The 12,989-nt window shown below is 34.5% G+C and overlaps 1 protein-coding gene across 1 annotated transcript in view; it reads left to right on the top strand.

The window, feature by feature from the left end:
• LOC111055402 (GTP-binding protein REM 1) overlaps positions 1-12,092 on the top strand; it is a 257,408-nt gene extending 245,316 nt beyond the window's left edge. The window contains exons 4-6 of the mRNA XM_039427699.1: positions 6,357-6,442; positions 8,547-8,739; positions 11,441-12,092. Coding sequence (XP_039283633.1) covers positions 6,357-6,442; positions 8,547-8,739; positions 11,441-11,706 — 545 coding nt within the window. The 3' untranslated portion in view covers positions 11,707-12,092. The remainder of the gene's footprint in view (positions 1-6,356; positions 6,443-8,546; positions 8,740-11,440) is intronic.
• Positions 12,093-12,989: the final 897 nt, after the last annotated feature.

Here is a 12,989-nt window from a genome sequence, read left to right as displayed (position 1 = left end):
TTCAGAGCTAATTAACTTATAATCTTCAGATGAAAATTTTGGCAAAACACAGAAATATACAAAGAACAATAACTTACAAGCCTAATGATTTCAAGTAACTACGAACTAAAATACTTATCTAGTTTACAGTTGAAACACAGTGGCTATTGGCTTTACTACACTAATAGCGAATTTTGCACAAAAATTTATATAAACTTCAATCTAAAACATTAATAAATTCATTTAAACAGACAATAACTCAGAGCACAAAATTATACAAGCAACAGCCAGCCATGTTTTTCAGAAGAAGATCGAACAGGAAAAAGACACAAGTTGCCAGTCACGAAGACAACGCCTCCAACATTATAGACACATCACCAAAATATTATAATTTACAAGTTTAGAATTCATATTCTACATCTGTTCTCAATAAAACTTTATTTTGTCTGAAAAATCAAAAAAGCAAAATCAAGTAATCAATTCTGTTGATTTGTTTGTTGATCCATTTTTAGGGAAGGATATCAAAGAACTTGATATGACCAAATATTCATTGCAATAACATCATCAGTCATTAGATATTGATAAGAGCTGAGCTGAATTCACACACAACAGTGATAGTGAACATAATATTATGAATCCCATAAGTTCTAATGACATTATTCATACTCAATGAGCCGAGCAGAGTAGAAGTAATAGTCCAATAAGAACTCGTGGGAATTATATTTTTACTGTCACTGTCACTGTTGAGTGCAAATCCAGTATTATTATGACAATATTCAGTCACATCAAAAGAGAACTAACTTCAATTAAATTGATAGAAGCTTAAAAAAGAACATACAGAAGAATCCGATGGATTTAAAATTGATTTATCTTCTTCGTTCCAATATTAATATTCCAAGAGTTGTAAAATATTATTTATTCTACTAAATTCCAATAATAATAATATTGTAAGAGTTGAAAGATATCAATTCTGCTAAGACCAATGGTAATATGAGTTTGGTTGACAATGCTAATAAGGATTGAATAAGGGAGAATTGAATCAATCACAATCCGACAAGCGACAGCTAGACAATCAGACATTAGAAGACTGTCTTCCGTCAATCAGATGAATTCAATATTGTTGTGTTGATGAGATCCAATAGAAGATGAGTGGGGGAGAATTGAACAGTCACACGCTACCCAATGAGAAAGTAGTAATTTCATTGTCATAGCGACAGCCAATGGGAGTCGAGCAGGAGAGAAAATGGCCAATCACAAGCTAACCAATGAGAGAGCATCGATTTAGTAGTCACAGTGACTATCAATGAAAGTTGAATACGAGAACAAATTGTTAGCTAACCAATCAGAGAGCAGTAAATTCGCTGTGATGACGACCAATGTTAGTTAAGTAGGAGATGAATTTATCACTATTATTAGTCAACCAATCAGAATATGATAATAGCCTAATGTATTTATATTGTGACAGTGGACAGTAACCATTGTAACTAAATCTTTTAATTGCATGAAATTAAAAAAATCGATCATTCATTTCAGCTTCTTGATTATCTGTATGATGTTCACTATTAATTTGAAACTATATTTCCCTCTCAATATCTGATTTTTTTATTAATGGTCAAAAATGAACTAGAGTTTATTAGGAGCATAGAATAAACAGATTCATCTCTCCAGCTATGATAGATCTTGAAAACCACGCACTCATTTATGAAATCGATTTAACCAAGTTTACAAAATGAAAACCTCACTCTCAGCCTCATTGATCGGCTATTGTAACCAACCGTTAACGAATTCTCAGAAGTAGGTTACACTCCAATTTATCGCTGGAGGCTGGAGGCAGTCTCTTGAAATAAGCTTCTTTCTTAACAAAGTTGCGAGGTTGAGTTTCAGTTGAAGACAATCAAGCCGCTTCCCATATGAATCTGGCGTTTCGGTTTTGAAATGCCCCAGAGACCCAGAAATAATTGACGTTAGAGATAGACAAAGCCTAATGGGGATAGACATAGACTGACATAGGAATAAAGTGTACATTTTAACTTGAATAGAGTCATAGGTAAATAAAGTGATAAAGTGAAGTTATTAAGAGAACAAGATTATTCTCTTAATATTAATACTATATTATATAAAATAAAGATAAGAGTTGATAAGATAAGAGGGTACTTGGATTTTTTAATTTTTATGCTGTATGATTATACTATATCTTTAAACTAAGCGGGTTACTTCAATTATATAACTTGTAGTTCTGTGAATAGTAGACTTCGCGCAGTTATAAACAACAGCCTCCTCTAATACTGTCTATCAGTGTAAATTCTGTCGTGTCGGCGAGATATCGGTATGTAAACGACTAATGGCTGTTTGGGTTGTATCGACAATGCTAATAATTTGTTGTACACAACTATGCTACTATCATCAAAATTCTACCAAGTTTAAAGTAAAGAAAAGTCAGGGGAAAATACTATGCTACTTAAAGTTATCAATTGCATGCAATTGATAAACTACTCGACAGCTTATTTATGTCAGCTTTGAGTTGGGCTATCATTGCATGCCTCAATGCATGCAGTTACTGATCCACTGGACAGCTGATTTATGATGCATTGAAAATTATTATTCTATAATCTGGTTTTTACTGTAATAATGGCGTATGAAGGATGCTCCTTTTCCTTCTATATTATCCTCCAAATGGAAAATTTCCAAAAACCTTGTTCAAACGTCGACGCGCAATTTGAAAAGGAACAAATCTGTCAAATTTCTGCATCGGTTCAGATGCTGCGGAGGCACATCTACATTCTTCTTATAGATGAATATATTTCTAGTTCTAAAAACAAAATACCATTCAAGTATTACACACTATACCACGCTAATAAATCTATTACTCCCAACTCAGGCCTTTGAACGCCGTCGAGCTGAAACTTCTATTTTCTCCTATCTTCAGTTTTAATATTCATTATTATAATAAACTTTTTTATTATTCTTTCAAATTGCATTATTATTCATAGTTTGTAATTTATTTTATTATTGCTAGTGTTTGCCTTCTGTCTGATAATTTGCGACTCCTCCCTGCACACGGACAAATCATCCAGGCAGGGAGATTATTCCCTAATTATTCATGTAATTCATAACACTTGTATAATATTTTGTAAAAATGATGAATTATCGATTTTTACTTTACTTTACTAACGGAATGACTTGAAATTTGGAACTTAAGGTCCTTACAATATAAGGATCCGACACGAACAATTAATTTCGATCAAATGCAATTCAAGATGGCGTCTAAAATGGCGAAAATGTTGTCAAAAACAGGGTTTTTCGCGATTTTCTTGATAACGGCTACAACGATTTTGATTAAATTTATACCTAAAATAGTCATTGATAAGCTCTATCAACTGCCACAAGTCCTATATCTGTAGAAATTCCAGGAGCTCCGCCCCATCTATGCGAAGTTTGATTTTAGATTCCCAATTATCAGGCTTCAGATACAATTTTCACAAAAAAAATCCAGATAGAAAAGATTGAGCATGAAATTCTCTACAATTAATGTTCTGTAACATTTTCTCCTAAAATTGAAAATGAGCTTGAAATTCGAGAAAATGTGATTATTCAATAATTGCAACTTTTGACAACTGTTTATTCTATTAAATAACTAGCCGTCAGGCTCGCTTCGCTCGCCATATCCGTCTATCCAGGGGGCTCCGCCCCCTGGACCCCCGACTGGATCGTACAAAAATGAGATCAGCGGGCTCGCTTCGTTCGCCTGCATGTAGACCTCAGCGGAACCTCTGTACCGAATTTGAACGTATTATGACAATTTGATCTCGAAATACACCTGTTACTATATCGGCGTATCTTTGGCGAACAAAATTCTTCCACCTCAGCTAAACCTGTCTACTGAATTTTTTCAAATATATTTCCATCAATGAAGAAACGCAGAAAAGCTGAGAAAACGCTAATTTTTGCTAACTGGATAAATTGGTATTTAGGAGGTCCTGGATAAATGCATTTCAATCTTCAACTTGGTGCCAACCTAACAAAGTCAACTCAACTTAATGCTAACCTGACAAAATTTTTCATTCAGTTACCAGAACAACTGTTTCGAAGAGGTACTCTCTCTTGATTATAGTTCTATACAGTATTAACATATGGTATGGCAGGTTCCCAGTAACCATGATTTTCAATTTCTCATTATCACTAATCAATAATACGAGTCAAGCAATAAACCTTATTCGAAAAGTTACCTGTATAAACCATGCTTCAAGTTCAGCAATATTCAACTCCAATAATTATCAATATTAAATATCATCATTGGTCAAACATAATAAGCATGTTGTTTATTACTAATCAATATGAACCGAGCTTTGCTCTGGAATCAATGAGCAATCCTTCCCTTAGTGAGCATGAATGGTTGCAGGGTACCCTCTTCATTCCACCTTATAGAGAGGAGTGCTTTTGCCGTATGTTTATGGGAATCATCACGCACGATTGCTACAGAGAAACCAATCAATTTCACAATTGACTGACTCTCGCCGATAGAGCGACTCTTCATGTCCACTGTGGCTTCGATTAAATCCTCAGGTTATTAGAACCAATATACGCGCACTGACTGTATAGTTAGCCTAAGTCTATGTTTGTTTGCATTGTATATAAATGTCTGATGTCTATAATATTATCCTCTTATAATAATAATATTATCTATATATTATCCTCCTCTAATATCTGGTAGCTCGAGAGAATTCCAAATTCAGACTGCAAGATTCATTAAATTTGAGGAAAGTGGATTAAATAGAATTCTCTCATTTCTTCAGATACAGTTTCTCCATTTTTTTATTCCTCCATTTGTTCAGTAGTTGTTGGTGAGATATGATATCTATCCATAATGTAAACACTGACATGTTGTCAGAAAAATTTGAATTTTCACACTGGAGATGACGTATCATTGGTATTGAAACATGTATGTAATTTTACAATAAATTAGTGATAACGTTCTGACAACGTCCCAGTTCTTTCATTCTCCCATTTCTGTTTCTCAATTTATGTCTAATATCTGGTAGCTCGAGAGAATTTCGAATTTAGACTGCAATAATCATATTTGTAGAGAGTGGATTAAATAGAATTTTCCCATTTCTGTTTCTATAAATGCAAACGCTCCACCATATTACCATAGAGAAACAATAGCGTAAGTAGATATTCCATGGTATAGGGAGTTTATGTCGTAACTTTTACTGTTATCTCAAGCAGATTACTGTCGATTTTTACTGTTTTGACCGGGCGAGAGTGTATGAACGGCACAGTATGACAGACTACCAGTGTCATACAACTTCAAGGGAAAGAACTACGTGGCTTGAGATAACAGTAAAAGTTACGACATAAACTCCCTATACCATGGGATATCTACTTACGCTATTGTTTCTCTGTGATATTACTGATGAGTGCCCACTATACAAGTTCTCAACTGGGGCTGCAGGTCTCCTAACTCTTAGTCCAGATGCTCTCCAGTGGCTGAGTGACCTGCAAGTACCAATCCAAGATTTTATATATGTGTTTTCATGTAACTTTATTTCAATTTTTTTTGACAAAGCTACTCAACTGGCAAGCATATAATTTTAATTTTTCTTGACGACTCTTTTCTAGTGAGGATAGTAACTACTACTATGTTTTTCCCCCAGACCATACGAATATAATCTGGTAGCTTGAGAGAATTTCAAATTCAGACTACAAGATTGATTAGTAGAGTGGATTGAATAGAAATTTTTCATTGCTATTTCTCTATCCATGTCCATCTGGTAGCTGGAGAGAATTCTGAATGCAGATGGCAAGAACATTAATTGAGGGCGCCCATGATAGAGGGCGTTCATGCTCCGAATCTTCACTGTTAACTCAAGCCGATAGTGTTCTATTAGTCCTTTTTTGTGAAGCTATGTGACGCTGGTATGGTGTGGTCCACGTTATAATGGCAGTGAATAAAGATAGAAGAATAGCGATACCGATTCTCTGCATTAATTAATTATATTTCTACACTGTCAAAAACATAATATTGTCATCGTTGTGGACATAGAAAAGGATAGTATCACCGGCTTTGTCGAATGACAGACAAGGATAGCAAAACTAAAGTTTATGAAATACTGTCATTATAACGTGGACCTCACTTTAGTCTCTCATACTGAGCCATGCTTCACTCTTACTCGGCCAAAACACTAGGCCGAAAAAAAAATTTGAAATTTGGAACATAAATGACCTATACCATGGGATATCTTCTGATATACTATGTTTCCTCTACGCAACTACTATTTTATTTGTAGCTTGTGAATAGTTGAATTCTATTTTATTTGATTTAGATTGGCTGTAATATGATAATGTGATACTGATTTGATAATTCTGTCTCGTTTCAGATACACCTTCAGAGCAAGAGCAGTCAGTTTGCATTATGCTAAATGGAGAAGAGTCGGAACTAAAGTTCATCAACATGGAGAATAAAGTAAGATAAAAATTCACAGTTATTGTAAGAATTTACAAGTAGTTATTTTGTTAGTGAGAGCACAATCATTCACAATAAGGCGAAGTATTAATCTTCATTCTCTATCCGTATGTCATCAACATAATGGATTGAAAATATAACAAACAAAACAATGACTAAAAGATTGATACCATCATCAGGTGACGATCACGTATAGCTACACTCAAAAATGGCACCATGCAGGCTCATCAATAACGGATTCAGATTCAGATTCCTTTATTCATATGTTAAACAAAACATAATTCAACTCACGTTCTAGCGTTAAAAATAAATACCAGTAGCGGTAAAATAACATGGTGAATCATATTAAACTAATGAGTTCGACAATAATATTGAGCAAGGAAAATTATGAAATATGCTAATATTGAGGTACTACTGTAATGTTATCACATGAAACGGTGAAGTTTGGACCTTAAGAAGTCCATTCTCAGAGAAGGTATCAAGGATACCCTCCCCTTCAGCACAGAGAAAAAGAGAGTTGAAAATTCAAAGGAAATATTATGTCTAAGCGAAAAAAAATTAAGACTAGAAGTATCAATAAGTAAAAATCTGGTGTGGCGCACTCACACAACTTTCCTTGCCGTTATGAAAATTGATCACCTGGCGCTAGTGTTCCCGCGCATCTCAAGTCTACTATTCAAAGATTTGAGCCAGCTGGTGACAGGACAATAACGCTGGAGTCACACATGAGATCTGCTATCTCTTCATAGTGAATGATTTAATAGAATCAACAATAATTTGCAATTGAATAATCACATTTTCTCAAATTTAAAGCTTATTTTCAATTTTAGGTGAAAATGTTACTGAACGAACATTAATTGTAGATATTTTCATGCTCAATCTACTCCACTTGATTTTTTCTATTTCAATTGTATTTGAAGCCTGATAATTGGCAATCTATCTGCATTGATGGGGCAATCAAGGAGCAATCAGGAGCATTTGGAGCTCCTGAAATTTTTACAGATATGGGACTTGTGGCAGTTGATAGAGCTTATCGATGACTATTTTAGGTATGAATTTGATCAAAATCGTTGGAGCCGTTTCCGAGAAAATCACGAAAAACCCTGTTTTTGACAACATTTTCTCCATTTTAGCCGCCATCTTGAATTGCATTTGATCGAAATTGTTCGTGTCGGATCCTTATAGTGATAGGACCTGAAGTTCCAAATTTCAAGTCATTCCGTTAATTGGGAGATTCTTCTTCTTCATCTTCTCCTCCTTCTTCTTCTCTTCCTCTTCTTCACCTTCTCCTTCTTCATCATAATAATATGATGTATCTTAATATTTTTCAATTATTGTAATGAGGTAATGCTTGTTTTTTGTCTTACTTTTATATTTTTAAATTATTTTTAACTTAGTTTACTTATTATTTCTTTTTTGAACATTTAGAATGATATTTTTTATTTATTAGCATTTTGTAATTTCGCAATGTAGTAATGTTATAAATGCAAAAGGATTTTCAAGACCTGGCATGTGATAAATGAATGAATGAATCAATCAATCTCCTTCTTCTTCTCTTTCTTCTTCTTCAACACCAACTTCTCCTCCTCCTCCTCCTTCTCCTCCAACTTATTCTTCTTCTTTCCCTCCAACTTCATCTTCTCCTCCTTCTCCTTCTTCTTCTCTTTCTTCTTCTCCACCTCCAACTTCTCCTCCTCCTCCTTCACCAACAACTTCTTCTTCTCATTCTTCCCCTTCAACTTCTTCTTCTTCTTTTCCGCCTCCTTCTTCTCGATGACTATCTTCTCATCCACCTTCTCCTCCTTCCTCTTCTGATCCTTCTTATTTTTCATTTCTTTTCATATCCCTCAAATAGCTGAAAGCTAGGGGGATTAAAATATATGTAAATTGTATTTATTTAGATTGTGTATTGGAACAAATAAATTGAAATTGAAATTCCTCCTTAGTTTCGAAACTTGAAAACTTTTAAATTCAGGCATATTTGCCTGTTCTGATCGTACCAACCAAAACGTGATCTAAACCATCCTTCCTTCATGGAGATGTCTAGTGGGCCTGCAATATTACTGGTGAATCTTTATTTAATAGATGATGTTTTTTGTTGCAGGCGGAGACTGACAAAACACTGAACTTGGCCGATGCGTATGTAGTGATGTTCTCAGTGATCGACAAGGCCAGCTTCCAGAAGGCAGAGCAGGAACTCAACAGACTCCTGGTCGGCGACTTCCTCAGATCGAAGCCGGCCATCTTGGTCGCCAATAAGGTCGACTTGGTGCGCACCCGAGCCATCTCAACGCAAGGTTTGGCAAATTCCACTTTCAACAGTCATAATTCCTTGAATATTCATCTGTTTTAGGCTGACCACTAACGGTAGAACATGAATGCACATACACTGTCGACTTACATTGTTGTGTCATCAGGGAGAGGCTTCCAACATAAAATGAATAACCAATAAAAATAAATAAACCACTGAGAAATTACAAATTTTAATGATAGAAGAATAATCCAAACTCAAATAAAGCAACGAAGAATAAATAAACAACAGAAAACGAATATAGAAAACTTTTCCGGAGACACGGAAAATTTTGCTCGGAACATTTCGCTGTGATCACACATTTAGTGATTTCCGGCGTTTCCGGACTTTGGCTTTTTAACGCTCTACGATGCATCATCATCACCTAAGCTTAAAATACTTCTAGAAAGTCGCCTTTGTGAAATAATAAATAAATAAACAACAATGCGACCCAGGTCGAGAAGAGACTTGACTCTAGTCGAGAGCATGTGTTTTCAAATGGTGACACTTAGACCAGTCGATTCCAGTCTCCGCGACTGTCACCATTTGAAAACACAGTCATGCTCTCCACTAGAGTCGAGTCTCTTCTCGACCTGAGTCGCGTAAATGTGAGTTGAGCCTAAGAGTCGACTGTGTATGTGCATGCATGTTCGACCGATAGTGGCCAGCCTCATACATCTCAATATCCACACACAAGCCTAGTGCACATGTGGGCATCATGCTCAGCAAAACTTTTGGCTTAATTATGGAAAAAAAAACATTTACGCTTTAAACATTTAAGTAAACATGAAAGCTTTCCATTCCACCGGAGTTTGAAATGTTAAGAGATTACATTTAAGTTTGTATCAACTTACAAGGAAGTATTCCGAATTTATTTTGAGGAGGTGTAGTGTATTCCGGTATTTCCGGTCTTTGGATTTTTTACGCTTTACGATGCATTTCCGGACCATAGCTTATCAGATATTCACTGCTCTTTTAGGGCTCCTGATCAATTGGAATTCAATTTGAATTATCAAGCATCCTTGAAGAGTACTAGGCTATTGGGTATCAAGTACTCTTGAAGAGTTGAAACTAGTAGTCTCGCAATAAAATCCTTGATTGATAATAATGTTTATTGTGTTTCTCATGAGATATCCCTATCATACATTTCCATGGAGAATCGCGATGCAAATTGATTTTTCCGATGTTCCTCAACATAATCATTATTTTTTATATTCTAATCACGTGTGCACGTAACGTTAGTCAAAGCTTCCAAGCATCAAGTAAAGTCGACTATGAAAATATCGATTAATAGTTGAATAGCGATCGATAATCGTGAATTTGGCGGCTTCATTTTCAATGAACGCATCTTCCAATAACACTGTTCGATTAAGGCTGTGCAAAAGCTAAAAATAAACTTTCTACTCGTGATATTTTTCAAAGTTTTTCGATTTGTTTATCGTCAAGCTATCAAAATGGAAAAGTTTTCTCAGGAAAACATTTTTTTTCCGATCATTACTTTTTGAGATATTAGGGACTGAAGTTTGAATTTTTGGGACAGAACATTTCAAATTCGGTACGATATAAATCCATGAGATTTAGAAGATGGATTCTTCATGGTATTGTTGATCTAGTGAAACAAAAATTTTCTAAAAATAAATATCAATTTTTGGAAAAGTTATTCAATTTACCAAAAATAACTCAACTAGAAGTTATTTTCGGTTATTTTTAGTAAATTGAATAACTATCTCAAAAGTTGATATTTTCAGAAAATGTTTGTTCTACTAGATCAACAATACCATGAAGAATTTTCTGTCCCAAAAATTTAAACTTTAGGCGCTCATATCTCAAAAAGTAATGATCGAAAAAAAATGTTTTCCTGAGAAAACTTTTTCAATTTGATAGCTTAATGATATACAAATCGGAAAACTTAGAAAAATATCACGAGTAGAAAGTTTATTTTTAGCCTTTGCACAGCCTTAATATATGCCTCATTCTACTGACATGTCCCAAATCCCTATAACTCAGGATATATAATTTTTATTTATTCACTATCATATGCTAAATACTAGAATTCCCAAGATTCTGTCAAGGCCATTATTAAATAAATAATAGGAGCCATGTTCATTTTTCTATAGGCCTTTATAAATCCGATGTAAGCATACAGCCTACAGCTTGCTTAATTTTTTCAATTTTAGTATTATAAGTAGTATTATTATTATGAAGGGGAGAAATAAAGATTGTAGAGCTTCCAAGACAACAAAATTCACTAACTCTTCGACATTCTTTAGCAATATGGGATGATATCACCTCAGATACCGAATTTATTATGTGATAACATCCGGTTTTTTATCTGATAATAGTTGACAAGTGGAGAAGTCATTGAATATTAGTTTATTATTCTCTATTATCTGAAAACGTGAAATATTCAGGGCTACTTGATTTCATATGTTTTAATAAACAACCTTAGTTACCCTTTTTGAGATCTTTTTAATGTAACATAACAAAGGAGTATTAATTTTCTCTATAAATATTCAAGCAATCAATGGATCGTTACGAATACAATCATTGATTGAACTTAATCAAACAATAGATGGAATTATTATTGCCGTCAATACGAATCTTAAGATCTGTAACGATGCATTGATTGTTTAAATGAAAATTTGATATGAAAATAGATTCAATTTCGATTAAAATTATCAATTCAATGTGAATCAATTTGATTACAGACGGCAAATGCCTGGCGTGCACGTATCGCGCCAAGTTCATTGAGATTTCGGTCGGCATAAATCACAACGTGGACGAACTGTTGGTCGGAATTCTGACGCAGATCCGCCTGAAACGGCAACATGGCGACAAGGAGACGGGAGGCTCTCATTGGTACAAAAACCGCGGCATGGTCAGAGCCAGCATGAAAGCACGCCAAATGTTCACATGGATCTTCGGCAAGGAGGACTCCAAGTTCAAAAACTGCGAAAATCTCCACGTTTTGTAACCAGTTTCTATCTGAATTTGTAACTGATCATTCAGTTTGTAACTAGGTGTTTAGTTCACAACCAAGAACTGTTGATTAATTAGGTAAACTTCTCAGTTTTCGTGAAATCTTCAAGTTTTTTAACTAGTTTCCATCTGAATTTGTAACTGATTATCCACTTTGTAACTGGGTGTTCAGTTCACAACCAAGAACTGTTGATTAATTAGGTAAATTTCTCAGTTTTCGTGAAATCTTTAAGTTTTTCAACTAGTTTCCATCCTAAGTTGTAACTGACTATCCAGTTTGTAACTAGGTTTTTAATTTACAGCCAAAACTGTTAAGGGACGTAGGTAAACTTTTCAGTTTTCGTGAAATCTTCAAGTTTGTCAACTAGTTTCCATCTTAATTTGTAGGTCTGTAACCAGTTTCCATCTGAATTTGTAACTGATTATCCACTTTGTAACTGGGTGTTCAGTTCACAACCAAGAACTGTTGATTAATTAGGTAAATTTTTCAGTTTTCGAGAAATCTTCAAGTTTTTCAACTAGTTTTCATCCTAAGTTGTAATTGACTATCCAGTTTGTAACTAGGTTTTTAGTTTACAGCCAAAACTGTTTAGGGACGTAGGTAAACTTTTCAGTTTTCGTGAAAACTTCAAGTTTTGTAACCAGTTTTCATCTGAATTTGTAACTGACTATCCAGTTTGTAACTAGGTGTTCAGTTTACAGCCAAGAACTGTCAAGAGAAGTAGGTAAATATTCCAGTTTTCGTGAGAGCTCCAGGTTTATTTTTTGTAACTAGTTTTCATCTTAATCTGTAACTGATTGAGTTATCCAGTTTTTTAACTGAGTCTTGTTACTAAAGCTGGGTTTTCGTTTGTGCGTAAATGCCGTCGTCGACCACGACAGGGTGAGGATCTCAGATTGGGTGGATTTCAATTTGTCTAAATAATCTAAAAGATTATGTTTTAATGAGGGAAGTTGAGTTAATACATTTTTATATTTTCAAATGGCAATATGTTGATATTATTAGAAATGTTTTGATTCTTGAATAATAAACACAAATGATGAAAGCTTATTTGATCAGCTGCTTTAGAACACTTGAAATTTGGACAATATGAATGTCAACCAACAATGCTTGTCGTCGTCGACTGCGGAAATTTACGCACAAACGAAAATGCACATTGAGTCTTTAAATTTCACAACCCAAGAACTATCAAGAGACTAAGCTGATTTTGACATAATATTGAAACATACTGTATATGCTAAATGTATATATATGAAGGCGTATCGATTATAAATAGT

The sequence above is a fragment of the Nilaparvata lugens genome, chromosome 5 (assembly GCF_014356525.2).
Source record: "Nilaparvata lugens isolate BPH chromosome 5, ASM1435652v1, whole genome shotgun sequence".
Taxonomy (NCBI): domain Eukaryota; kingdom Metazoa; phylum Arthropoda; class Insecta; order Hemiptera; family Delphacidae; genus Nilaparvata; species Nilaparvata lugens.
This window is presented reverse-complemented; position numbering and strand designations above follow the sequence as displayed.